Source organism: Callithrix jacchus, chromosome 2 (assembly GCF_049354715.1).
Source record: "Callithrix jacchus isolate 240 chromosome 2, calJac240_pri, whole genome shotgun sequence".
Lineage (NCBI taxonomy): Eukaryota > Metazoa > Chordata > Mammalia > Primates > Cebidae > Callithrix > Callithrix jacchus.
This window is the reverse complement of record NC_133503.1, coordinates 13496033-13523843: the sequence shown is the minus strand read 5'-3', so window position 1 is coordinate 13523843 and position 27811 is coordinate 13496033. Positions and strand designations below refer to the sequence as shown.

The 27811-nt window shown below is 48.1% G+C and overlaps 1 protein-coding gene across 10 annotated transcripts; it reads right to left on the bottom strand.

The window, feature by feature from the left end:
- Positions 1 to 2520: 2520 nt before the first annotated feature.
- Positions 2521 to 27811, bottom strand: ZNF3 (zinc finger protein 3). 10 transcript variants are annotated; one of them, XM_035281663.3, is made up of 6 exons: positions 27676 to 27811; positions 13655 to 13761; positions 10827 to 10958; positions 8310 to 8398; positions 7902 to 8028; positions 2521 to 4739 (listed from the first exon to the last, which is right to left on the bottom strand). In XM_035281663.3, the coding sequence occupies exons 3-6, from the start codon at positions 10879 to 10881 to the stop codon at positions 3673 to 3675; spliced, it is 1338 nt and encodes a 445-aa protein (XP_035137554.1). In that variant the 5' UTR covers positions 10882 to 10958; positions 13655 to 13761; positions 27676 to 27811; the 3' UTR covers positions 2521 to 3672. The 10 variants fall into 10 exon arrangements, with proteins under 10 accessions (XP_035137554.1, XP_017821951.1, XP_078212848.1 ...); XM_017966462.4 differs by lacking the exon at positions 27676 to 27811 and adding an exon at positions 16545 to 16731; XM_078356722.1 differs by lacking the exon at positions 27676 to 27811 and adding an exon at positions 16545 to 16731 and having other exon boundaries at positions 13659 to 13761.

The window sequence follows — 27811 nt, the reverse complement described above, 5'->3', positions numbered from 1 at the left end:
ACACAGAATGACCTGCAGCTCATAAAATCACAAATGTGGGTATGAAGTGGGAGTGGCTGTGTAAATTTTGAGACAGTGTGTAGAAGAATCTACAGGAATATGATGCAGACCTCAGAGAAAGGTGGGGTGGTCTCATGTTCGTGACTATAAAGAATGGTTGGCCAGGTACGGTGGTTCACACCTATAATCCCAGCACTTTGGGAGGCCAAGGCAGGTGGATCATGAGGTCAGGAGTTCAAGACCAGCCCGGCCAAGATGGTGAAATCCCATCTCTACTAAAAACACAAAAATGAGTCAGACATGGTTGCAGGTGCCTATGATCCCAGCTACTCAGGAGGCTGAGGCAGAGAACTGCTTGAACCTGGGAGGCAGAGGTTGCAGTGAGCCAAGATTGCACCACTGCACTCCAGCCTGGGCAACAGAGTAAGATTCCGTCTCAGAAAAAAAAGGAATGGTTACCTATAAAGAAATTTTATTTATTTCAGACAGTTTCACTCTTGGTTGTCCAGGCTGGAGTGCAATGGCTCGATCTCCACAAGTTCAAGGGATTCTCGTGCCTCAGCCTCCCAAATAGCTGGGATTAGAGGTGTGCACCACCACATTCAGCTAATTTTTGTATTAATAATAGAGACGGGGCTGGGCACAGTGGCTCACGCCTGTAATCCCAGCACTTTGGGAGGCCGAGGCGAGTGGATCACGAGGTCAAGAAATCAAGACCATCCTGGTCAACATGGTGAAACCCCGTCTCTACTAAAAATACAAAAAATTAGCTAGTCATGGTGGCGCGTGCCTGTAATCCCAGCTACTCAGGAGGCTGAGGCAGGAGAATTGCCTGAACCCAGGAGGCGGAGGTTGTGGTGAGCCGAGATCACGCCATTGCACTCCAGCCTGGGTAACAAGAGTGAAACTCTGTCTCAAAAAAAAGAAAGAAAAATAATAGAGACGGGGTTTCACCATGTTGGCCAGGCTGGTGATCCACCTGCACCAGCCTCCCAAAGTGTTGGGATTACAGGCAAGAGCCACCGGTGCACCCAGCACTTATTTCATTTTTGAGACAGTCTTGCTCCGTCGCCCAGGCTGGAGTGCAGTGGTGCAATCACAGTGGCTCACCAGACTCACCTTCCTGGGCTCAAGCAGTCCTTTCACCTCAGCCTCCCAAGTAGCTGGGATCACAAGTGTGCAGCACCACACCCAGCTACTTTTAATTTTTTTTTTTTTTGAGACGGAGTTTCGCTCTTGTTACCCAGGCTAGAGTGCAATGGCGCAATCTCGGCTCACCGCAACCTCCGCCCCCTGGGTTCAGGCAATTCTCCTGCCTCAGCCTCCCGAGTAACTGGGACTACAGGCACGCGCCACCGTGCCCAGCTAATTTTTTGTAAGTTTTAGTAGAGACGGGGTTTCACCATGTTGACCAGGATGGTCTCGATCTGTTGACCTCGTGATCCACCCGCCTCGGCCTCCCAAAGTGCTGGGATTACAGGCTTGAGCCACCGCGCCCGGCCCAATTTTTTTTTTTTAAAGATGGGGTTTCACCATGATGGCCAGGCTGGTCTTGAACTCCTGACCTCAGGTGATCCACCCACCTCGGCCTTCCAAAGTGCTAGGATTACAGGTGTGAGCCACCGCACCTGGCTTTTTATTATTATTATTAATTTACTTTAAAGATCAGCTACTTTTTTTGTGAGACGGAGTTTCGCTCTTGTTACCCAGGCTGGAGTGCAATGGCACGATCTTGGCTCACCACAACCTCCACCTCCTGGGTTCAGGCAATTCTCCTGCCTCAGCCTCCTGAGTAGCTGGGATTACAGGCACGCACCACCATGCCCAGCTAATTTTTTTGTATTTTTAGTAGAGACGGGGTTTCACCATGTTGACCAGGATGGTCTCGATCTCTTGACCTTGTGATCCACCCGCCTCGGCCTCCCAAAGTGCTGGGATTACAGGCTTGAGCCACCGCGCCAGGCCTTTTTATTTATCCAAATTGGTCCTTTATACTTTTTTTTTTTTTTTTTTTTTTTTAGGTTTGTTGTACAGATAAGGTTTGGCCATATTGCCTAGGCTGGTCTGAAGAGATCCCACTGCCTTGGCCTCCCAAGGTGTTGGGATTGCAGGTATGAGCCACTGCACCTGGCCTATAAAGAAATTTTAGACTGGGCACAGTACCAGCACTTTGGGAGGCTGAGGCTGGCAGGTTGCTAGAGCTCAGGAGTTCAAGACCAGCTTGGGCAACATAGTGAAACCCCATCTCTACAAAAAATTAGCTGGGGGCATGGTGGCACACACCTGTAGTCCCAGCTGCTCTGGAGACTGAGACACAAGAATTGCTTGAATCCAGAAGGCAGAGGCAGCAGTGAGCCAAAATCATGCCACTGCACTCCAGGCTGGGCAAGACAGCAAGACTCTTGTCTCAAGAAAAAAAAAAATTTTTAAGTCAACTTTCAGATTCCATTTATAGTCACCAACATGTCTTGTTTTAACTGAAATGTTTGATCCAAACACTACACAGAACCACACTCAATCTCTCCTGAAAAACTATTCTGTTTAATAGTGCACTTCATTTATGCTACAGGATGAGCAGGGTTGGGAAAACAATGAAGGTCATCCTGTCAGTTGGGAAAACTCAGGGAGCACCATCCTCACCCAGCAAGGAGCTCTGCCACCAGGCTTGGGCACAGCCTGCCTTCTCTGGGCTTCACTTTTTTTTTTCCTTCCTTTTGGGCTTTGCTCTTTATCTGCATTAATCTTCAGCTGCTGAAGAATCAAGAGATGGAGGCAGGAGCAGTCCAGCTACTGGGGCCAGATGGTAGAGGTGAGAGGGCAGGGCAGCCAGGCTGAGTAAGGTCCTTGAAAGCATCCTTAACCAAGCATTTAGAGAAAATCACTTTCATCATAGGAGTGGAAAGAAGACAGGAGAGGACAGGAATCAGAGGCCAATGCTATGTGCTTCTGACCTTTTCCCTCATAGCCGGTTACTAGCTGCTTGGATAGATTTGCCCAGTCAGCCCCATGACAACTGGGCTGGGCCGGGGTGGGGTCTGCCAGCAATATCACCAGGTTTCTCTTAGAAACATGGTCTGGCTGCTCTAAGAGCCTTAAAAGACACCATCATCACAGAAGATGTTTCTGGAATCTTCTACCCTCTATAAAAATCCCTCGATGACAAATTTCCATAATGAAATCATGAAACAAAACAGCATGTCCCTTATCAAAACTTAAAGCTGGACTAGGAACAGTAGCTTTGAAATACAGCCTCCCTTTTCCCTCCCTAGCAAATAACAGGACCCAGAGCGTCCTTTCCACTGCTGGCTGTGGGGACTAGATGGACTCCCAACTAAAGGAATCCATGGAATTCTGTCCCAACTGTGCTTCCATCCCCACCTTGGAAAGGTTCCTCTGCTGTGAGGAAAAAAGGGTTTAGTGCAAACTCCTTTCCTAAATGGGGTGACTGGTCCCAGAGCTGCTTTCTATTCCCAGCACGCCATCTGCCTGCCTCGTCACTTTCCAAGGCTGGTGCAATTTCTGGGAAAATTCACTGATTTGCCCAGTCGGCCCCATTCTCTAAAGTGAAAGGTCTGAGTTGGAAGGGACACATCCTAAGCTGTTGAGATTTATAGAATAAGGCAAGAGCTCTTGAGACTCAGGGGAAGTGAGGAAAATGGGTGTGTGGCTCTTTCACGTGGACTCTCTGATATTTAACTCAGTTGTAACTCTGAGGGAGCTTTTGCTCATGCCCATCCCATTCAAAGGCTTTTCTCCAGTGTGAATTCTCTGATGGCGAACAAGAGCTGAGCTGTACCTGAAGGCTTTGCCACACTCGCTACATTCATAGGGGTTCTCCCCGGTGTGGATTCTTTGATGCTGAATAAGGCCTGAACTGTAGGTAAACTTTCCTCCGCATTCCATACATTCGTAGGGCTTCTCTCCAGTGTGGATTCTCTGGTGCTGATAGAGGTGTGAGCTCTGGCTGAAGGCCTTCCCACACTCATTACATTCATAGGGTTTTTCTCCAGTGTGGATTCTCTGATGGTGAATAAGGGTGGAGCTCCTGCTGAAGGCCTTCCCACATTCATTACAGGCATAGGGTTTCTCGCCAGTGTGGATTCTCTGATGGTGGGTGAGGGTGGAACTCCAGCTGAAGGTCTTCCCACACTCATTACATTCATAGGGTTTCTCCCCTGTGTGGATCCTCCGATGCAGAATGAGGGCAGAGCTACAACTGAAGGTTTTCCCACAATCACTGCATTCATAAGGTTTCTCCCCAGTGTGTATTCTCTGATGCTGAATAAGGTGTGAGCTCTGGCTGAAGGCCTTTCCACACTCATTACATTCATAGGGCTTTTCCCCGGTGTGGATTCTCTGATGCTGAATAAGGTCTGAAGTTCGATTAAAGCCCTTGCTACATTCATCACACTTATGGGGTCTGTCTCCCACAGGAAGTCTCTGATGCGAGATAAGGTTGGAATTCACAGTGAAGCTGTTCCCAAAATCATTGTATTTCTCGCTTCTCTCTCCCATGGGGGTTAGCTTCTCAACTGTCACTTGGCCAAAATCTTGCATTTTCCTGTTCAGTCTTTCTCCAGGGGAGTTCCCCAGCGGCCTCTTTAGACTGACCTCTCGTTCATAGGCTTCTTTAAACTTAAGACCCTGAGAAATATCCTTTTGAAATCTTCCCAGCAGGACCCCATGTGATCTTGTGTCTTCAGAAACTGCTTGATCATTTTCAGTTCTGGTCTCACCATCTGACATAATAAAAAATGCAAATGTCACTTGTTCCTTGGGGAAGAAAGAGGGAAAATCACAGGACAGGATCATCATAATGAATACTTATAGTGCCAAAAGCACATACCTGCAGAGGCCTCATGTGCACACCTAAGGCAAAATGAGACATCCAGTCTAAGGAGACAGGCAAGGGGCAGGGCAGAGAGCAGAACCAAGGAGAACCAAGGAGACCTGGGAGTAGAGAGGAAGCTGAGTGTGTGTGAAGGGGAGGACAGATCAGGCAGAGAGGTAGGAAACCAACATTAGAAGAGGAAGGTCATATTGCTTAATGAAGTGACAAAGCCTTTAGAGAGGTCAAGGACAGTGGATGTAACTGGGGACACAGTGACTGCAAGAAGGGAGAACAAATACAGGACAGACTGAGGAAAGTGGGGAAGGGTGAGGAAAGACAGCAGCAGGTGGGAAGGAGTAAGGGGGAGGATGCTAGTCACCAACATGGCCCCATAAGAGCAATCATGGCTGTCATTATGCCACAAATGCCAAGCCCATGGAAACGGCAAGACGGCTGAGTCCACCTCTGGGCCCTATGCATAAAAAGGCTATGCTCACACGTGAGGCTATGCAAAGAGTCTCAGTGTCTGACTTCTCTGTTTTTGCTCCTCTGGAGTTTCTAAAGGCAACTCTGGGCACAGAGGATACATGTAAAGGGTCCAGAGAGTTTGCCTATTTTTTTTTTTTTTTTTGAGATGGAGTCTTGCTCTGTTGCCCAGGCTGGAGTACAGTGGCATGATCTCAGCTCACCCCAACCTCTGCCTCCCAGGTTCAAGTGATTCTCCTTCCTCAGCTTCCTGAGTAGCTGGGATTACAGGTACACACCACCATGCCCAGCTAATTTTTGTATTTTAGTAGAGATGGGGTTTCACCATGTTGGTCAGGCTGGACTCAAACTCCTGACCTGCCTTGGCCTCCTAAAAGTGCTGGGATTACAGGTGTGAGCCACTACGCCCAGCCGCCTTTTTAGTTTAATTGATATTGTAAAGAGTAAAGACAGGGCAATGTGTGTTAAGGACAGGAACAGCTGTTTCTCCCTCACCTGAACAGGTACCTCTTAGGACCTCTCTGCTCTCAGTTCCCTTCAAACCCAGGCCCCTTGGCTCTTCCTCTCACTCTAGCAGAGAGATGGTGGCAGGATTCAGAAATGGGAATCCTGCTCATGGGGAGAGACATGGGAGAAGGAGGTTTATCTGCTCACCTTGAGAGTCCCAGATCTGCAGAGGACAGAGGGAAATGTACAGGGAGGTCTCAAATGACAGGAAGGCCTCCTGGCTCTGGTCAAGAAAATGCCCACTAAGACTGGGGTGAGAAACAAGGAATTCCACATCCTAAGAGTTAAGAAGCTAATTTCTCTTTATTTATTTATTTATTTATTTTTTTTTTTTAAGACAGAGGTTTGCTCTGTTGCCAGGCGCCAGGCTGGAGTGTAGTGGCGTGATCTCAGCACACTGCAACCTCCGCCTCCCAGGTTCAAGCAATTCTCCTGCCTCAGCCTCCCGAGTAGCTGGGATTACAGGCACACACCACCACGCCCAGTTAATTTTTGTATTTTTAGTAGACATGGGGTTTCACCATGTTGGCCAGGATGGTCTCAATCTCTTGACTCCATGATCTGCCTGCCTCAGCCTCCCAAAGTGCTGGGATTACAGGCGTGAGCCACTGTGCCTAGCCAAGAAGCTAATTTCTTAACTTTCTTTTTTTTTTTTTCATTTTTGAGACAGGGTCTCACTGTCACCCAGGCTGGAGTGCAGTGGCTTGTTCTTGACTCACTGCAACCTCCACCTCCCAGGTTCAAGCAATTCTCCTGCCTCAGCCTCTCAAGTAGTTGTGATTACAGGCATGCACCACCACGCCCAACTAAGTTTTTTGTATTTTTAGTAGAGACTGGGTTTCAACATGTTGACCAGGGTGGTCTCCAACTCCTGACCTCAGGTGACCTGCCCACCTCGGCCTCCCAAAGTGCTGGGATTACAGGCATGAGCCACCGCACCCAGCCTAATTTCTTAACCTTTCTAAGTTTCTACAGAGCAGCAGGGGCACTAGGTCCCTAGAAGTGACCAGCAGAGAAGGGGAGGACAGAGACATGGGCACAGAGCAGTACCTCACGTGTTCAGGGATCACAACACACTCATCCTTTGGAAAAGTCTGTGGATTATATATTAAGTCCTAGGAATAACATGGAAGAAGTACCAGATTCGGAGTTAAAGACTGGGCCCCAAGTTTTGCCACTCATCAGCCCAAAGACCATGCATGCACAAGGCATTAAGACCTCTACCCTCACCTCCACTTTACTTACTTTTTTTTCAGACAGGGTCGGTTTGTGTCACCCAGGCTGGAGTACAGTGGTGCAATCTCAGCTCACTGCAACCTCTGCTTCCTGGGCTCAAGTGATTCTCCCACCTCAGCCTCCCAAGTAGCTGGGACTATAGGCATGTGCCAACATGTCTAGCTAATTTTTTGGATATTTGGTAGAGACAGGGTCTCAGCATGTTGCCCAGGCTGGTCTTGAACTCCTGACCTCACGTGATCTTCCTGCCTTGGCCTCCTAGAATGCTGGGATTACAGGTGTGAGCCACCTCACCTGGCCTACTTTTACTTTCCTTACCTGTAAAATGAGGAATAATACTAGCTGCCTCATTACTGTATTACTGTGAAGATTAAAGAAAGTATATGAGAACTCTTTATAAGTTGCAAACTGCTGTATAAATGAATTAAGATTGTTCTTAGAATTTTCTGAGACTAAGTCAGTCCTTAGCTAGGCCAGGCATGGTGGCTCATGCTTATAATCCCAGCACTTTGGGAGGCCAAGGCAGGTGGATCATTTGAGGTTAGGAGTTCGAGACCAGCCTGGCCAACATGGTGAAACCCTATCTCTACTAAAGAAAAAAATACAAAAATTAGCCAGGTGTGATGGTGCAGGCCTGTAGTGCCCGCTACTTGGAAGGCAGAGGTGAGATAATCACTTGAACCTGGGAGGTGGATATTGCAGTGAGCCAAGATCATGCCATTGCATCTCAAAAAAAAAATCTGCTGCAACAGTCAGTTGTTTTCAGGGACTAGATTGTTACTAGCAAACAAAGAAGCAAAGAAACACCAGTGAATTTTGTTGAGGAGGCACAACTACTTACCCAGTGAGAACACATTCCCGTAATTCTCCAGCATCACATCTCTATAGAGGTCCCTCTGAGCAGGTTCCAAACGTTTCCACTCCTTCCGGATGAAGTACACAGCTACATCCTCAAATGTTACCAGCTCCTGAAACAACATGTGCTAGCATGCAGTTTCAGGGTGAGGAATGTGAATAGCAGCACCAAAAAAATATCACTGAGGATAGGGCTGAAGAATGCGCATTTGGGAAGGGAGAGAAGGAGGGCAGGATGGGGGAAGATACAAGACTCCATGATGGAAGGTGAGGGTTCACGATTCAGCAGGACAGAACCATGGGCCTGATGGAGGAGATCAGGGTTTAAGGCTCTGAATGAGATGTCACTGCACAGAAAATGGAAAAGAAAAGGATAATGGGAAACAAAGCTCACCTGGGACTTGGCCTTTAGGAGTGCAGCTGCCAACATCTCATCCCCCAGGCTGTCCTTGTCAGAAAAGGCAGGAACTTTTGAAGGAAGAGCTTGAAGGGCAATAAAAGGGCCAAGGAGTGAATTCATCTGCTGTGTAACCTCCCAACCTGCTGACTTCCCAACCCACAGAAAGCTCCAGGGGTCCTGGGACAACATGGGACACACACTCTCACATTTCTAAGTTTGTCTCTGCAGCTAGCAAAGGTGTGTCCAACAGAGGCACAGTCAGAGCGGGTCCATCCTGCCTGAGCAGATGGCCACAGGCCTGGTCATTCTTGGTCTCCAGTCTGCCCCGGGTCTCCTCTTCTCTCTCCAGTCACTCTTTTCTCAATGAAACTGCCCAGTCTTATCTTAGTTATTACTGCATTCTTGTCCATTCACCCAAGCGTGGCCAGAAACATATGATCCTGCTCTTGCATCAAGTTGTTTTTTTTTAAGATGTGTTTTCTATGTTGCCCAGGCTGGTCTTGAACTCCTGAGCTCAAGTGATCCTCCCACCTGAGCCTCCCAAGTAGCTGGGATTATAGCATGCGCCACTGCACCCAGCATAAAGTTCTTAGACCAGAGAAAAACCAGCAGCTCCTCCCCAGCCCTGACTGAAAAAACAATGTCCACAGCTCCTTTCTCTCCACCCCAGATCAAATCTACACACTTACAAATGTTTCCTGTTTCTGTGTTGGATCTCTTATTATTTTTTTTTTCTTGAGACAGAGTCTCCCTCTGTCGCCCAGGCTGGAGTGCAGTGGTGCTATCTCAGCTCACTGCATTCTCTACCTCCCGGGTTCAAGCAGTTCTCCTGCCTCAGCCTCCCAAGTAGCTGTGATTACAGACATCTGCCAACATGCCCAGCTAATTTTTGTATTTTTAGTAGAGATGGGGTTCCACCATGTTGGCTAGGCTGGTCTTGAACTCCTGACCTCAAGGGATCCACCTACCCTGGCCTCACAAAGTGCTGGAATTACATACCCTTTTTCTGCAATTCTCAAGTTGACATATTCATCTCTTAGAGACTCTAGAGTCCAGGCATGGTGGTTCACACCTATAATCCTAGCACTTAGGGAGGCTGAGATGAGCAGACTGCCTGAGCTCAGGAGTTTGAGACCAGCCTGGGCAACATAGCGAAACCCCATCTCTACTAAAAATACAAAAAATTAGCCGGCATGGTGGTGTACACCTGTAGTACCAGCTACTCAAGAGGCTGAGGAAGGAGAATCGCCTGAACCCAGGAGGTGGAGGTTGCAGTGAGTGAAGATTGTGCCACTGCACTCCAGCCTGGGCAACAGGACGAGACTCTGTCTCCAAAACAAAAAAAAAAAAAAAAAGAGAGAGAGAGACCTCTAAACCCCAGAGATACTAGACCTGCCGAGTCACCAAACAAAAGGACCTTAAATGCTTTCTTCTAATAAGCATGGGAACAACATCCATTAAGACTGAAACTGGCTCCTAAATCGGTGACACCCTATGAAAGCAAAATATGTTTTACTGGCTTCCTATTTACTCTTTTTGCCTATGACCTACAAAATCAATCCCAAGGGCTTCCTCTAAAAGCATGCTCCTAAAAAACACAAACTATGCCTATTAAGTCAGCTACACAGAATGCCTGAAAAATGGAATGACTGACACAGTTTCCTTAATCTCATGTGAGGTGCTCACAACCCTTCAAAATTGCCCCAGTGGCCAGATGCAGTAGCTCACGCTGCTCACACCTGTAATCCCAGAACTCTGGGAGGCCAAGGTGGGCACTGAGGTCAGGGTTCAAGACCAGCCTGGCAGCCTGGCCAACATGGTGAAACTCCATCTCTACAAAAATACAAAAATTAGCTGGGTGTGGTGGCGTGCACCTGTAGTCCCAGCTACATAGGAGGCTGAGGAGGGAGAATTGCTTGAACCCAGGAGGCGGAGGTTGCAGTGAGCAGAAATCATACCACTGCACTCCAGCCTAGGCAACAGAGCAAGACTCCGGTCTCCAAAAAAAAAAGAAAAAATGGCTGGTCACGGTGGCTCACGCCTATAATCCCAGCACTTCAGGAGGCTGAGCAGGGTTAATCATGAGGAGTTTGAGACCAGCCTGGCCAATGTGGTGAAACTCCATCTCTAGTAAAAGTACAAAAATTAGCCAGGCATGGTGGCACATGCCTGTAGTCTCAGTTACTCAGGAGGCTGAGACAGAATTGCTTGAACCCAGGAGTCAGAGGTTGCAGTGAGCCAAGATCACACCACTGTACTGGCAACAGAGCAAGACTCCATCTCAAAAAAAAAAAAAATCTGCCTCAGTTATCAAACCTATCAAGCTGTCATTGATTACTGTTCGGTCAGCTTCCTCATTAGGCTGTGAGTTACTGAATGGCAAATAGTGTGTCTTATTCCCATCTGGATTCTAGTAGATTCTAGTAGTTAGCCTAATACCTGGTGAATGAGCAATTTTTCAATGGATGATTGTTGAATGGCTAACAGAATAAATGAATCCCTATTCCTCACCACTCTCAAGCAGGGCCTGAGGTTCCTGAGATACGAGATCGGCCTGAGTTTCCATGGGAAGGGCAAGGTGCTCTCTGGTCTCCTAGGTGCAGATTCAGCGGAAAGCAGGTTTTGAAGGAGAATGAGGAAGCACTGCAGAAGCAAAAGTTCAAGGTTCAAAGATAATTCAAAAATAACCTCCTGAATACAGAAAGATGGGAGCTAGCATTTCAGTGAGTACCTAGGAACAGTGACAAGAAATGCAGCCACTGGGACTAGTCTTCTATTTTATTTATTTTTTAAAATCGTTTTTTGAGAAGGAGTTTCACTCTTGTCGCCCAGGCTGGAGTGCAATGGCATGATCTTGGCTCACTGCAACCTCTGCCTTCCAGGTTCAAGTGATTCTCCTGCCTCAGACTCCCAAGTAGTTGGGATTACAGGCACATACCACCATGCCCAGCTAATTTTTGTATTTTTAGTAGAGACGGGATTTCACCATGTTGGCCAGGCTGGTCTTGAACTCCTTACCTCAAGTGATCAGCTGACCCCAGCCTCCTCAAATCCTGGGATTACAGGCGTGAACCACCACACCCAGCCTCGGACTAGTTTTTTAGATCCTGGTAAATATACTCCCTGGAATGAGACTACCACCAGGACCAAGTTCCTCAACAGTACCCCACCCAGCTTTGGCTGCCCCCCTAATGTAATATAACAAAAAGCAAGAGTGGGTGTATACATGCACTGGCATAAAAAGCACAAACTATGCCTATGAAGTCAGCTGCATAGAATGCCTGAAAAATGAAATAACCAACACAGTTTCATTAATCTTGCATGAGGTGCTCATGCCTGTAATCCCAGCACTTTGGGAGGCCAAGGCGGGTGGATGGCTTCAGGTCAGGAGTTCGAGACCAGCCTGGGCAACGTGGCGAAACCTCATCTCTACAAAAAATACAAAAATTAGCCAGATGTGGTGGTACACATCTGTGGTCTAAGCCACTCAGGAGGCTGAGGTGGGAGGATCACCTGAGTTCAGGAGGTCAAGGCCACATTGAGCCATGATCTTGCCACTGCACTCTACCTGGGTCTGGACCCAGTTGCTGTATTTCCTCTCACTCAGAAGGCAGTAGCCTTCTTATCTCCCTTTTCTCATAAGATAGTTCCTTGGATCAGAATGTTAAGTCCCTGAAGCAGGGACGGATATATATTTTTTTTTAATTTTTGAGACAGAGTCTCGCTCTGTCGCCCAGGCTGGAGTGCAGTGGCATGATCTCAGCTTACTGCAACCTCCGCCTCCCAGGTTCAAGTGATGCTCCTGCCTCAGCCTTGAATTACAGGCGTACGCCACCACGCCCAGCTAATTTTTGTATTTTTAGTAGAGACGGGGTTTCACCATGTTGGTCAGGCTGATCTCAAACTCCTGACCTCGTGATCTGCCTGCCTTGGCCTCCCAAAGTGCTGGGATTACAGGCGTGAGCCACCAAGACCGGCCCAGCTACATTTTTTCAAACATAAGAGTCTTTTTTTTTCACCACACAAATTACCAAAAATGAGGTTCTTTATTACCGTTTTTATTTCTACTAATGTCTCCACTCCCCAGTTACTACCATAATCAAAAGAGGCCTGTTCTCTGTGGCTTAGTGGATAAAATGTAATATTAGTACTTAGAATAAGACTTGGATCTCAAGTACAAGTTTCTACTTCACACCTGAATGCTGGAGCAAGAATGTCCTATGGCTGGGCAAGAGTGTATGAAAAAAAAAACGGGCCAGACGCGGTGGCTCACCCCTGTAATCCCAGCACTTTGGGAGACCAGCCTGGCCAACATAGTGAAACTTGGCCTCTACCAAAAATAAAAAAAATTAGCCAGGCATGGTGGCATGTGCCTGTAATCCCACCTACTTAGGAGGCTGAGGCAGGAGAATCATTGGAACCCGGGAAGCAGAGGTTCCAGTGAGCCGAGATCGCGCCACTGCACTCCAGCCTGGGCAACAGAGCAAGACTCCATCTCAAAAAAAAAACAAAAAACAAAAAAACCTGGATTTTATCTACCTTTCTTTATCTGTTTACTCATTTGCTCAAATACCAAATGTTTGTTGAGTGCTAACTCTATTGCAAAGCACAATTGCAAGGAGTGAAAAAAAAAATCAGGAATACAAAAAGTATTTGCTTCGTAATTACAGACTGTTACACTCACATAAAGCATCAAAGGAAGAGGGTTAGATAGGAGAATGTTTGAGAGAATACAAGAAAAAAAAGAACAAAGGAAGAGGGGCTGTGTTTGAGAGTCAACTGCAACTTTGCAGAACTCTGGTCTTCAGGTAGCAGGGGATAGAGTGCCCAGTATCAGTGCCCTTACACAGTGGAAAGCACTGACTCAGGTACAAGCCAGGCCACTGGCAACCAAAGTGACACACCTTCTTGTCACCATCGCCCTCCCGGCAGGGTCCCTTCAATGGTGTCTCAGAGCCAACCACCATACCCTCTTATCAACCACCTTTACAATCTCTGGGGTTATTTATGAGCTGACACCCTCAACAAGTAAGCTTTCAGTACAAACTCCTAGAAAGGCAGGTCAAAAGTCTGACTCCAGAGAAAAAGGCAATGCTCCCTCTCACAGCTGGGTTAAGCAAAGCTGGAAAACTCAAAGGCATATTGTTGAGAACAAGTACCCAGTGTCCAGATCAGTAAACAGTGTTCCTCACAGAAAGAAGACTCTCCATTGTGCCCGCATGGCTTCATGTCCAGGCCGGACCCTTCCCCTGCTCTGTTGTCAGCCTCTCTCCCTGGAGGTGCCCCTAGGGACTGAGACAGATGGCCTGGCAGTGAGAATGAGCCACAGAAAGCATTACCTGCCTGATTCTTTCCTTTCTTCTTTGAAGGCCAAAGGAGCAATTACTGGCAATTTAGCAGCTTCTGTTCGAGTTCCTGGGAATTCTGACTTTTGTCGATGCCAAAGCTGTATGATGAAGGGGAAAAAAAGGAATTTAAAATATTCATGCAAACGTCTTTTTTTTTTTTTTTTTTTTTTTCATGTGAGACAGGGTCTTATTATGCTGCTCAGGCTGGAGCGCAGTGAGTTTGAGCTCACTCCAGCCTCAAATGCCTGAGCTCAAGCAGTCCTCCCATCTCAGCCTCCCAAGTAGCTAGGACTAAAGGTGTGTACCACCACATCTGCCTGAGTTTTTAAAGCTCTTTTTGTAGAAATAGGGCCTTGCTATATGCCCAGGCTGGTCTCAATCTCCTGGCCTCAAGTGATCCTCCTGCCTCAGCCTCCAAAAGTGCTGGCAATACAGGCGTGAGTCACCGAGTCCAGCCTAAACTTCATTTCTAATCAAGATATTTAGAGAAAAGGAAAAAAAGATAGAATACTTATTATATGCTATTAAACACCAGTTAAGACAACCACAACTGGTATTTGCGTTGTACCTGTGGAGAGAGATGAACGGGAATGGTAGGTTCTCAGATCCACCTCCACCCAGGGTGAGAAAGTTCTAACGTTCTGGCCAGGCACAGTGGCTCACACCTGTAATCCCAGCACTTTGGGAGGCCGAGACAGGCAGATCACCTGAGGTCAGGAGTTCAAGACCAGCCTGACCAACATGGAGAAACCCCATCTCGATTAAAAATACAAAATTAGGCCAGGAGCCTAAAAATTAGGTGGCTCATGCCTGTAATCCCAGCATTTTGGGAGGCCAAGGCAGGCGGATCACAAGGTCAGGAGATAAAGACCATCCTGGCCAACATGGTGAAACCCTGTCTCTACTTCAAATATAAAACTTAGCTGGGCATGGTGGGGCATGCCTATAGTCCCAGCTACTCAGGAGGCTGAGGCAGGAGAATTGCTCGAACTCAGGAGGCAGAGGCTGCAGTGAGCCGAGATTGTGCCACTGCACTCCAGCCTGGGTGAAAGAGTGAGACTCTGCCTCAAAAAAAAAAAAAAAAAAAAAAATTGGCATGGTGGTGCATGCCTGTGATCCCGGCTACTCAGGAGGCTGAGGCAGGAGAATCGCTTGAACCCAGGAGGCAGAGGTTGAGAGGCTGTGGTGAAATGAGATCACACTACTGCACTCTAACCTGGGCAACAAGTGTGAAACTCCATCTCAAAAAAAAAAAAAGTTCTAACATTCTGTCAGCTAATTTGCTAGACACCACTCCCACTACTTCAGCAGGGAGTATGCTCCAAGTTGCACAGCTAAGCCATTAAGCCATTAGAGGTCTTCAGGTGATTCACTGAAAATCTATTTCCTTGGACCTTCACCTCACAGAGACCTAGTGTGTCACGGAAATTCAATGACTGGCCACGTGCAGTGGCTCACGCCTGTAATCCCAGCACTTCAGGAGGCTAAGGTGGGAGGATTACTTGAGCCCAGGAGTTCGAGACCACAGTGAGCTATGATGACACCACTGCACTCCAGCTGGAGCAACAGATTGAGACTTTAATATACAAAAATTTTTAAAGGAGAGGGGAAAAAAGGCCAACTGTGGTGGCTAACACCTGTAGCCTGTAATCCCAACACTTTGGGAGGCCAAGACAGGTGGATCACCTGAGGTCACGAGTTCAAGACCACCCTGGCCAACATGGCAAAACCCCATCTCTACTAAAAGTATGAAAAAATTAGCCCGGGTGTGGTGGCTGGTGCCTGTGGTCCCAGCCACTCCAGAGGCTGAAGGAGACAACACCTAAACCGGGGAGCCGGAGGTTGCAGTGAGCCGAGATAGTGCCACTGCACTCCAGAGCTAGACTCTCAAAAATAAAAATTATTTTTTTTAAAAAGAGCTTCAATAACAGAATCTTCTCCTTATACCCGACTGTCCATTAAACACGTATAATCAAATGATGCCCACTCTCCACAGATGTCTTTTCTGGAGAAAATAATACGCTTAGTTCCTCTAATTAGTCCATCGATTTCAGGCTCATCACCCTGCTATCCTCTCCCGGAGTTTACACAAGCCCTTCAGAGTGTAAACACCGATGTGGATTCAATCCCACTTCTGAAGTAAATCAAACCAGGAATCTAATGCAACTGAAAACGGAGCCTGAGCCAGGTGTATCACTGGATGCACTAGGCTCCAGAGGCATTACCCCCGGAATCGGAGTCTGCACCCCCTCCCAGCCCTCAGCCCTCGTTCTAACTCCGTACGCTTCGCAGAACTACTACGCTGATCCTTGGACCCAGCTCTGTAAAAATAAACTTCCTCTCTTGCGACGGGCGCGAATAACCGTGTTAACGTCAGATAAAAACGTCTGGGAGAAGTACCAAGTTAGGGTCGCTGTCATCAGCTGCTATCGAGACAGGCGCCCCTACCGTAGCTCTGCTCAAACTTTTAAACGCTCCAGCTGGGGCGCCGTTTAAGTCACAAAATCAGAACCGGAGCCCCATTTCTACCCCCCATGCAGGGTCCCGCTAGGCTTGGGGAGATCCCTGGGGAAGCGAAGTAGAGGACAGGCTGCAGGGGACGGAGGGACACCTCCCCAAATCCTGCTCCGGGCCGGCCTGGGGATCCCACGGGCCGCAGTGGCACAGACACCACCCCTTTCCCCGGCGACCACAGCCTCCGTCTCACCGCGAGCCCCGGGGACGCCCGGACTCACCCTGGGGGTCAGGGACGAGAAATGTGGGGGGCCGGACACGGACCAGGCCCTGTTGGACTCTGTCACAGACCCACACACCGGGGACAGAACAAAGAACGGAAGTTCCCCCTCGTTTCGCTTCCGGGTTGGTTGTTCTTGCCACTCACCCGCGCCCCTAACGCCCACTTGTTCTGTCTAGGAAAATGGGAGGTCCTCGCTTCTCCGTGGTTTGCTGACTCAGGGCGGCTGGCAGGCGGTGAGGGAAAGGAGTCCGATCGCTGCCGCGGCACTCGGGGATCTTTAGCCGCGGGGTTGGCCGGCTGCGCCGCCTGCTGGCCGCGCAGGCACGAAAACGGCCGACCACGGTCCTGGGCCTCAGGACGCATGCTCGGGCACCGCCGGCCATCGGGGCGGGCGGCGGGGGCGAGCGGAAACGTCGAGCCCGCGCTCGTCAGGCTGTCTTGCAAAGAGCAGCTGCAAACGCACAGTTCTTGACGGATTCATCGATATTAAAAAATTGATCCTTATTCAAAACTTGCTTCCGAACAAACCGATTTTTTGTTGGTTTATTGTAAAAATGCCCCCTTTAAATTACCCACATCTGAAGTAAACATTCCAGCCCATCAGAGTTGACTTGAGGACAAAACCCATGTACAGGTGATGAGAGCAGAGAAGAGTAAGCTACCGGCGGGGCGCGGTGGCTCACGCCTATAATCCCAGCACTTTGGAAGGCCAAGGTGGGCGGATCACTTGAGGTCAGGAGTTTGAGACCAGCCTGGCCAACATGGCGAAACCCCATCTCTACTAAAAATACAAAACAATTAGCCAGGCGTGGTGGCGGGTGCCTGTAATCCCAGCTACTCTGCAGGCTGACATAGGAGAATTGCTTGAACCTGGGAGGTGGAGGTTGCAGTGAGCCGAAATCGCGGCCACTACACTCCAGCCTGGGCGACAGTGTTGAGACTCTGTCTCAAAAAAAAAAGGAAGCGAGGCGGGATAGTCAAGAAAGTGACCCCGTCCTGGGGACTCGGCAACCGTGGTGACCGCACAGTCAACACAGTAAGCCCTAGTATTCTTACAGTAACTGCGCTCATTCAAGAAGAGCGCTCTCCAGTTGGTACTTTCCCTGTAGGGAGCATGCGCATTTTTATTTCACCTGTCCTCAAAGTGACCCTTTGCTCTTTACCATAGTAAAAAACACGCCTGTGGGTGGAGATTTAAAATGCTAATGAAACATGCAATGTATGAGCAAGCCTGTACAGTCACTGCACATGTGCACCTAGAGGAGCACCCACAGCTCCCATCTCTTATGTAAGACCCACCTCCCGCAAAGTGGTCTCTCTAGAGCCAGCCTTTGCTGTTTCATCCTTAGGAGCAGCCCTCCCTGAACTCTCTCTCTCAGGGTGTACTGTCTACTCTGCACTTAACTTTCAAAATATTATTTTCCTTTTGCAATAGATTACTCTATGCCACATTTCCTTTGTCGTGTTTCTTTTGTTCTTTTTTCTCTTTTTGTGTCTTTGTTGCTGTTGTTGAGACAGAGTCTTTCTTTTGTCCCCCAGGCTGGAGTGCAGTGGGGCAATCTCGGCTCACTGCAACCTCTGCTTCTCAGGTTCAAGCAATTCTGCTTCAGCCTCCCAAGTAGCTGGGACTACAGGCGTGCAACACCACACCTGGCTAATGTTTTTGTATTTTTAGTAGAGAGGATTTCACCTTGTTGGTCAGGCTGATCTCAAACTCCTGACCTCAAATGATCTGCCCGCCTCAATCTTGCAAAGTGCTGGGATTACAGGTGTGAGCCACCATGCCTGACTTCCTGTGTGTTTCTTGTTTAAATTTTTTTTTCTTTTGAGATGGGGGTCTTACTCTGTCTCCCAGGCTGGAGTGCAGTGGCATGATCTCAGCTCACTGCAACCTCCACCTCACAGGCTCAAAAAATTCTCCCACCTCAGCCTCCCAAGTAGCTGGAACCCCAGATGCATGCCACCACACCCAGCTATTTTTTTTTGTAGAGACAGGGTTTCAACATGTTGCCCAGACTGATCTTGAACTCCTGAGCTCAAGAGATCCGCCCATCTTTAACCCCCTAAAGTGTTGGGATTACAGGCGAGCCACTGCACCTGGCCTTAAATTTTTTTAAACTAAGAGATAAGAACTGAGGTATCACAACAGCCACCAATAAAAGGAAAGCTTTCCTTCTGTTCATGCTTTCCTCTGCCTTCCTCAACATGTGAAGTCTTTTCTTTTTTAGAGACAGGGTCTCACTCTGTCACCCAGGCTGGAGTACAGTGGTGCTCATACCTCACTGCAGCCTCAACCTCCTGGGCTCTAATGATCCTCCCTCCTCAGCCTCCAGAGTAGCTGGGACCACAGGCACGCACCATCATGCCTGGCTTCCTTTCTGTTTTGTAGACTGGATACTGCCAGTTCATGAATCCCAAATAAAGCCAACTCAATCTTTAAAATTCAAGTTGTTGGCCGGGTGCAGTGGCTCACGTCTCTAATCTGAACACTTCGAGAGGCCAAGGTGGGTGAATCACCGGAGGTCAGGAGTTTGAGACCAGCCTGGCCAACATGGCAAAACCCCGTCTCTACTAAAAATACAAAAACAAAAATTAGCCGAGTGTGGTGGCAGGCCCCTGTAATCCCAGCTATTTGTGAGACTGAGGTGGGAGAATGGCTTGAACCCCGGAGGTGGAGGTTGCAGTGAGCCAAGATCGCACCACTGCACTCCAGCCTGGGTGTGACGGAGTGATACCCTATCTCAAAGAAAAAAAAAAATATATATATATACACACACACACACACACACACACACACCCCAAAGTATATTTATGGTCTGTTTCCTACAACTAGAGTGCAAGCTCTATGAGGTCAGGACTTTGTTCAGCGCTGTAGCCCCAGCACCTGGACTTATACCTGCTGCCTGGTAGGCACTCCTAAATATTTGTGAAATTAATGACTGATGAGTGAATAGATAACATAACCACTGACCCACGCTAAAAAGGGACACTTTTTTTTGTGGGGTGGGGGGATTTTTTTGGTTTGTTTTGAAAGAAACAAACATGGCGAAACTGTCTCTAAAAAAAAATACAAAGTTCAGCCTGGCATGGTGGCATGCATCTGTAGTCTCAGCTACTCAGGAGGCTGAGATGGGACAGTCACTTGAAGGCTGAAGGTGCACTGAATTGTGATTATAATTCTGCACTCCAGCCTGAGTGACAGAAAAAGACTGTCTCAAAAACAACAACAAAAGAAAAACAAAAAACATTTAGCAAACTGGGTTCTGAAACATGCACAATCAACTGATTCCATTTCAAAGTCATCCTTAAAATTTCACAAAATGGCTGTTTTATGAGCCTATAATTATCTGAACAATGTTTCAAAACCACTTGAGACAAGGCAAAGGAGTTCCTTAATGTGTGAGAGAGCAGTGCAAACTATCAACTTTACTAACCCTAGAATAATTCTCATCTTGTTTTTATTTTAGCCTTCAATCTAGCTGAGAAGCACTCTCTGCTCCTTGGAAGCTGCCTAGCATTCTTTATAAAGAGATACATTTTACTGGCTAGGCCAGTAAATGGGTTCATGCCTGTAATCCTAGCACTTTAGGAGGCCAAGGCAGGAGGATCAGTTGAGTTCAGGAGTCTGAGAACCGCCTAGCCAACATGCTGAAGCCCCTTCTGCTAAAAATACAAAAATTAGCTGGGCGTGGTGGTGCAAGACTGTTATCCCAGTTACCTGGGAGGCCGAGGCATGAGAATTGCTTGAACCAGGTTGCAGTGAGCCAACATCTCGCCAAAGAGATACATTTTTCTGACCTCATCTTTCCAAACAGAAACAAGGCGTTATGTGCCCTTTTTTTTTTTTTTTTTTTTTTTTGACAGAGTTTTGCTCTTGTTGCCCAGGCTGGAGGGCAGGGGCACCATAGCTCACTACAACCTGCACTTCCTGGGTTCAAGCAATTCTCCTGCCTCAGCCTCTACACACACAGGTGTGTGCCACCACAGCCGGCTAATTTTGTATTTTTAGTAGAGACAGGGTTTCTCCACGTTGGTCAGGCTGGTCTCGAACTCCCGACCTCAGGTGATCCACCCACTTTGGCCTCCCAAAGTGCTGGGATTACAGGTGTGAGGCACCTTGCCCAACCCATGATGTGCTTTTCTTTAACAACCCTCTCGGTTTGTCCAGACCTGGTTGATTTATTGCTGGAGACTAGAATAAGAAAAATTCTTTTTCTTTTTTTTGGAGATGAAGTTTCGCTCTTGTTGCCCAGGCTGGAGTGCAATGGTGCGATCTTGGCTCACCACAACCTCTGCCTCTCGGGTTCAAGTGATTCTCCTGCCTCAGCCTGCCGAGTAGCTGGGATTACAGGCGTGCACCACCACAGCAGGCTAATTTTTTTATTTTAAGTAGAGACGGGGTTTCATCATCTCTACTGGTCTCGAACTCCTGACCTCAGGTGATTCACCCACCTCAGCCTCCCAAAGTGCTGGATTACAGGTGTGAGCTACCATGCCTAGCCGCAGATGTGAATTTTGAAAGACAAGGAGATGGAATGTAGAGGGAGGTTGGACAGGATGGGAAAATTCAGGTGTTCCTAGTAATGTACCTAATACCCATATTTGGAAGGCGAGATAGAATATGCAGATTGTCAATCTAAAAGAAGACCAGAGAAAAATATCTCCTAATTTAATGAATTTATGCAGGAATAAGCAGAGGATTATAGTCTGAACACACAGCTATAGCAAACCACAGATGCACCAGAAGATGGGAGAAGGGGAAGATTTTATTGGCAAAAAGAGAAATTCAGCCTGGGCAACATGGTGAAACCTTGTCTTTACCAAAAAACAAACAAACAACAAAAAAAAAAACAGCAGGCTGTGATGGTGCACACCTGTAGTCCCAGCTCCCCAGGAAGCTGAGACAGGAGGATCGCTTGATCAAGCCCAGGAGGTCAAGGCTGCAGTAAGCCAGGATCGCAGCACTGCACTCCAGCCTGGGCAACAGAGCGAGATCCTGTCTCAAGAAATGAAAAAAAAAATAGAGAAAAGAAAAGGAAAAAAAAAGAAAGGAGAAATTCACATAAGCTGTTTGCAAACAGAGTTCATTGGTTCCGGAGGTTCAAAGCTGGAGCTGGTGTCAGTTCATTAGCAGAGATGCCCTTACTAGACAAGTTCTCTTTTCTTTTTGAGACAGTTTCACTCCTGTTGCCCAGGCTGGCATGCAATGGCGTGATCTTGGCTCACCGAAACCTCTGCCTCCCAAGTCCAAGCGATTCTCCTGCCTCAGCCTCCCAAGTAACTGGTTATTATAGGCGTGTGCCACCACACTTAGCTAATTTTGTATTTTTAGTAGAGACTGGTTTCTCCACATTGGCCAGGCTGGTCTTGAATTCCCAACTTCAGGTGATCTGCCTGCCTTGGCCTCCCAAAGTGCTGGAAGTACAGGCATGAGCCACTGTGCCTGGCGACAAGTGCTCTTTTCATTATTTTTTCTTTTTCTTTTTTTTTGAGACAGAATCTTGCTCTGTTGCCCAGGCTGGAGTGCAGTGGCACAATCTCAGCTCACTGCAATCTCCACTTCCCGGGTTGAAGCAATTCTCCTACCTCAGCCCTGAGTAGATGGGATTACATGTGTCCCTCACCACACTGGGCTAATTTTTGTATTTTTAGTAGAGATGGGGTTCCACCATGTTGACCAGGCTGGCCTCAAACTCCTGACCTCAAGCGATCTGCCTGCTTCGGCCTCCCAAAGTGCTAGGATTATAGGCGTGAGCCACCACACCCAGCTGACAAGTGCTGTTTTGACAGCAACTTCTCTGAATTGCCACATACCTAAAAAATGTCTAGTAATAAACCTGGCCATAGAAATATGTGTGTTTGGCCAAGCGTGGTGGCTCACGCCTGTAATCTCAGCACTGTGGGAGGCCAAGAAAGGTGAATCACTTCAGCCCAAGAGTTCGAGACCAGCCTGGGCCACACGGAGACCCTAGTGAAGCAGGAGCAGCAGGGAACAAACCATTCAAACGCTGAACTGAGGAAGGAAGTGGCTTTTTATTTGGCCAGGAGCTGCAAAGGGAGGGCTACAGCCTTATTCACTGAGCTCCCCAGGCTGCAGATTCTCTCCCCTTTTATAGGCTTACAGCGCTAAAGGGGAAACTGAAGCGGAACTGTGTCACTGTCCATTTGCTCCACGTTGGACCTTACAGTGTTTTGGCTTTATTGGTCTGCTAATTCATATGCAGCGTGAGTGGGGACCAGCAGGGGAGGGAGCTTACAGAGACAAGACAAAAGCAACAAGCTGTTGGCAGAGGTGTTTCCAGGAGGGAGCCTGGTGTGAAGACTTGGGGGCGTGACCCAGTGCTGCGGCTCCAGCCGGCAGAGATAACATTCATTTGCAGCTCTTCCAAGGTTAACAGCTATCAGAGAGGCTGAGAACTAAAAAGGGAGTCATTTTCCCAGCTCTTTTGTATCTTATTTTATTTTTCTTTTTCCTTCTTCACCCTCCTTCCATCTTGAGGAGGGAGGAGGTGAAACAGAAGGAGGGGAGGGGGTCTCTCCTCTCACCAGTTTCCACAAATAATTTTAAAAAATATATTAGCCAGACATGGTGGTGCGCACCTGTAGTCCCAGCTACTCAGGAGGTTGAGGTGGGAGGGTCTCCGACAAGACTGCAGTGAATTGTGATTGCACCACTGTTCTCTAGCCTGGGCAACAGAAAAACTATCTCAAAAAACAAAAATTAAGGCTGGGCGTGGTAGCTCACCCCTGTAATCTCAGCACTTTGGGAGGCCGAGGTGGGTGGATAACCTGAGGTCAGGAGTTCAAGACCAGCCTGACCAACATGGAGAAACCCCGTCTCTACTAAAAATACAGAATTAGCTGGGTGTGGTGGCGCACGCCTGTAATCCCAGCTACTTGGGAGGCTGAGGCAGGAGAATCACTTGAACCCGGGAGGCGGAGATTGCAGTAAGCCAGGATTGCACCATTGCACTCCAGCCTGGGCAGCAAGAGTGAAACTCTGTCTCAAAAAAAAAAAAAAAAGAAAAAAGAAATGACTGAAGCAGATGTCTTGATCAACAAAGGTTTATTGAGCTAAAGTTTTAGGATGTGCCCAGGAAAAACACAAGCAAACAGGAGCATCTGAGACTTGTGCTGTTTTTTTGAGACAGAGCCTCGGTTTGCTGCCCAGGGCTGGAGTGCCATGGCATGATCTCAGCTGACTGCAACCTCTGCCTCCTGAATTCAAGTAATTCTCCAGCCTCCCTAGTAGCTGAAACTACAAGTGAGTGCCACCGCGCCCAGCTAATTGTTTTGTATTTTTAGTAGAGCTGGGGTTTCACCGTGTTAGCCAGGATAGTCTCAATCTCCTGACCTCATGATCCGCCTGCCTTGGCTTTCCAAAGAACTGGGATTACAGGCGTGAGCCACTGCTTCTGGCTGACCTGTGCTTTTTTTTTTTTTTTTTTTTTTGAGACGGAGTTTCGCTCTTGTTACCCAGGCTGGAGTGCAATGGCGCAATCTCGGCTCACCGTACCCTCCGCCTCCTGGGTTCAGGCAATTCTCCTGCCTCAGCCTCCTGAGTAGCTGGGATTACAGGCACACACCACCATGCCCAGCTAATTTTTTGTATTTTTTAAATAGAGATGGGGTTTCACCATGTTGACCAGGATAGTCTCGATCTCTTGACCTCATGATCCACCCGCCTTGGCCTGACCAGTGCTTTTTAAAGAGAGTGTTGGTTTGTAACTGATGCACCAAAATTAAATGATTATTTTAAAAAATTAAGAATACGCCAAGTGCAGTGGCTCATGCCCGTAATCCCAGCACTTTGGGAGGCCAAAGTGGGCAGATCACCAGGTCAGGAGTTCAAGACCAGCCTGGCCAACATGGTGAAACCCTGTCTCTACTAAAAATACAAAAATTATCTGGGCTTGATAGTGTGCCTGTAACCCCAGCTGCTGAGGAGGCTGAGGCAGGAGAATTGCTTGACTCAGGAGGCGGAGGCTGCAGTGAGCTGAGATTGTGCCACTGCACTCCAGCCTGGGTGACAGAGTGAGACTCTGTCTCAAAAAAAAAAAAATTAAAAATTAAAAGAGAGTTTGGGAACTCCATATTTAAGGGGAGAAAACCTACAAGAGGAAAATAAGGAGAAAGGAGAGGGAGTGAGGCAAATGGTTATATTTTTTTGGAATAGGGTCTCACTCTATTGCCCAGGCTGGAGTCTAGTGGGTCCATCTCCAATCACTTCAAGCTCTACTTCCCTGGTTCAAGCGATTCTCCTGCCTCAGCCTCCTGAATAGCTGGGATTACAGGTGGGCACCACTATGCCCAGCTAACTTTTGTATTTTTAGTAGAGATGGGGTTTTGCCATGTTGTCCAAGCTGGTCTTGAACTCCTGGCCTCAAGTGATCCATTCACTTCCCGAAGTGCTGGGATTACAGGCGTGAGCCACTGTACCCTGCTGCAAATGGTTACTTTCTTGTGAAGTTCTCATTAGTGTTTGGTAAATCTACATTTTATATAAAATACAATAAATATTTGAAAAGAGGAAGTGGAGGAAAAGTCAATTATCCATGTGTCTCAGGATAGGTGGCAGGATGATTTCTGATTTCCTCCATGTTCTATACCTGGGAAGATAAGCTTGTAAACAACATTATCTGTGTGAGATTTCACAGAACTCAGTTTAGGGTTAGTTCATAGGGGGAATGCGTATACTGAAAGATTTAGAGACTAATGAGGAATTTCTAGGTGAGCAATTTGTGAGGGAGACCATCTGGGGAGGTATATGCCCTTTGCCATTGTGGGAACCTGGCTTATGTAAGAGGCTATGACACAGGGTTGTGGAATTACAGCTATCCAGGAACAAAAAGGAAGGCAGTTTTGACTCAGTCCCTAAGCCTAAATTTCCTCGGCATGCCCCCACCATGCCCAGCTAATTTTGTTTTCATTTTTTGTATAAACAAGGTCTCACCATGTTGCCAAGGCCAGTCTCAAACTCCTGGGTTCAAGGGATCCTTCTGCCTTGGCCTCCCAAAGTGCTGGGATTACAGGTGTAAGTCACCATGCCTGGCCTTTCTTTCTTTCTTTCTTTTTGAGTCTCACTCTGTTTTGCCCAGGCTGGGGTAGAGTGGCGCAATCTCAGCACACCGCAGCCTCCACTTCCCGGGTTCAAATGATTCTCCTGTCTCAGCCTCCCAAGTAGCTGGGATTACAGGGCCCTGTCACTACCCCTGGCTAATTTTGTTTTTTTTTTCTTTTTTTTTTTTGTTTTGAGACGGAGTCTTGCTCTGTCACCTAGGCTGGAGTGCAGTGGCACCATCTCGGCTCACTGTAACCTATGACTCCCTGGTTCAAGTGATTCTCCTGCCTCAGTCTCCCGAGTAACTGGGATTACAGGCATGTGCCACCATGCCCAGCTAATCTTTTGTGTTTTTAGTAGACATGGGGTTTCACCATGTTAGCCAGGATGGTTTTGATCTCCTGACCTCGTGTTCCACTTGCCTAGGCCTCCCAAAGTGCTGGGATTACAGGCATGAGCCACCACGCCCAGCCTAATTTTTGTATTTTTAGTAGAGATGGGGTCTCACCATGTTGGCCAGGCTGGTCTCAAACTCCTGACCTCAAGTGATTGCCTCGCCTCGGCCTCCCAAAGTGCAAGGATTACACGTGTGAGTCACCATGCCTGGCCTTGTGGGGTTATTTTCGAAAGTCCTTGAGACAGTCCCTATCTCAGACATGCAAGCAGGAGCCCTTCTTGGTGTTCTCACCGCTCCAATTTGTTTGGGCCTGACAATGTGATTTTGTCCTGTATCTGCAACTTTCATAAGATAGACACACTCAAAACCAGATTGCACCCTAAATTATTCCTTCATTCACTCAAAAAGTATTTAGGCACCAATGAGTCAGGCACTGTGTTGGTCACAGGGGATACCATGACGTACAAAAGGGAAGGAACCACAGGCCCTTGAATGGAAGAGTGAGGAATGTGAAAAACAGACATAGAGAGTGGGTGTGGTGGCTCACGCCTATAATCTCAGTGTTTTAGGAGGCCGAGGATGGAGGATTGCTTGTGCCCGGGAACTGGGGGCCAGCCTGCACAACCTAGCGAGACCCCCGTCTCTGACCAAAATTAAAAAATAGGCCGGGCACGGTGGCTCATGCCTATAATCCCAGCACTTTGGGAGGCCGAGGCAGGTGGATCACGAGGTCAAGAGATCGAGACCATGCTGGTCAACAAGGTGAAACATCTCTACTAAAAACACGGCCGGGCGCAGTGGCTCAAGCTTGTAATCCCAGCACTTTGGGAGGCCGAGGTGGGTGGATCAGGAGGTCAAGAGATCGAGACCATCCTGGTCAACATGGTGAAACCCCGTCTCTACTAAAAATACTTTAAAAATTAGCTGGGCATGGTGGCGCGTGCCTGTAATCCCAGGTACTCAGGAGTACCTCAGGAGGCTGAGGCAGGAGAATTGCCTGAACCCAGGAGGCGGAGGTTGTGGTGGGCCGAGACTGTGCCATTGCACTTCAGTCTGGGTAACAGTGAAACTCCGTCTCAAAATAAATAAATAAATAATAATAAAATCAGCTGGGTGTGGTGGGGCGCACCTGTAGTCCGAACTACTTGGGAGGCTGAGGTGGGAGGATCACTTGAGCCCAGGAGTCTGAGGCTGCAATGAGCTGAGATGAGACCATTGCACTCCGGCCTGGAAGATGGAGTGAGATCCTGTCTCAAACAAACAACAAAACCAGACATGAGGGCCAGTGCCGCTGAAGCGTGAATATCAAGGGCTAGAAAAGTAGAGGTCAGGCCAGGGCAGTTCAGGCAGGGCCTTGCAGAGTGTGGTCGGTTGTTTGGATTTTACTGTGAGGGCAGTAACACGACATTTCATTCATTCTGCAACAGCCTTAAGAACTAAGCGTTTTTGGCTAAGCCCGGTGGCTCACGCCTGTAATCTCAGCACTTTGGGAGGCCGAGGCGGGGATCACGAGGTCACGAGAGAGAGGCCATCCTGGCTAACACGGTGAAACCCAGTCTCTACTAAAAATACCAAAGATTAGCCAGACGTGGTGGTGTGCGCCTGTAGTCCCAGCTACTAGCGAGGCTAAGACAGGAGAACTGCTTGAACCCGGCAGGCGGAGGTTGCAGTGAGCTGAGATCGCGCCACTGCATTCCAGCCTGGGCAACAGAGTGAGACTCCGTCTCAAAAAAAAAAAAAAAAAAAGAACTAGGCATTCTTATCTCAATTTTACAGATGAGGACTATCAAGCCGTTAAGTAATTTGTCAAACGTTACCCGCAGGCGTCAGGAGGGGACAAGGTCTGCGAAAACCCGCGAGGGCGTCGGGATCCCTTAGCCAGAAAACCGTCAACCAAGCCAGTGAACTACCTACTCCTGGGACTCCTGGCCCGCCGCGCGCCGCGGGGACACT

Excerpts from the sequence above, each read along its gene's own strand:
- ZNF3 (XM_035281663.3), bottom strand. The coding sequence starts at position 10,881 with ATGGAAACTCAGGCCGATCTCGTATCTCAGGAACCTCAGGCCCTGCTT. Across the intron at positions 8,029-8,309 it reads TCCTAAAGGCCAAGTCCCAG|GAGCTGGTAACATTTGAGGA; the intron begins GTGAGCTTTGTT and ends ATGTTGTTTCAG. Across the intron at positions 4,740-7,901 it reads CGGGAATGTGTTCTCACTGG|ATGGTGAGACCAGAACTGAA; the intron begins GTAAGTAGTTGT and ends TTATTATGTCAG.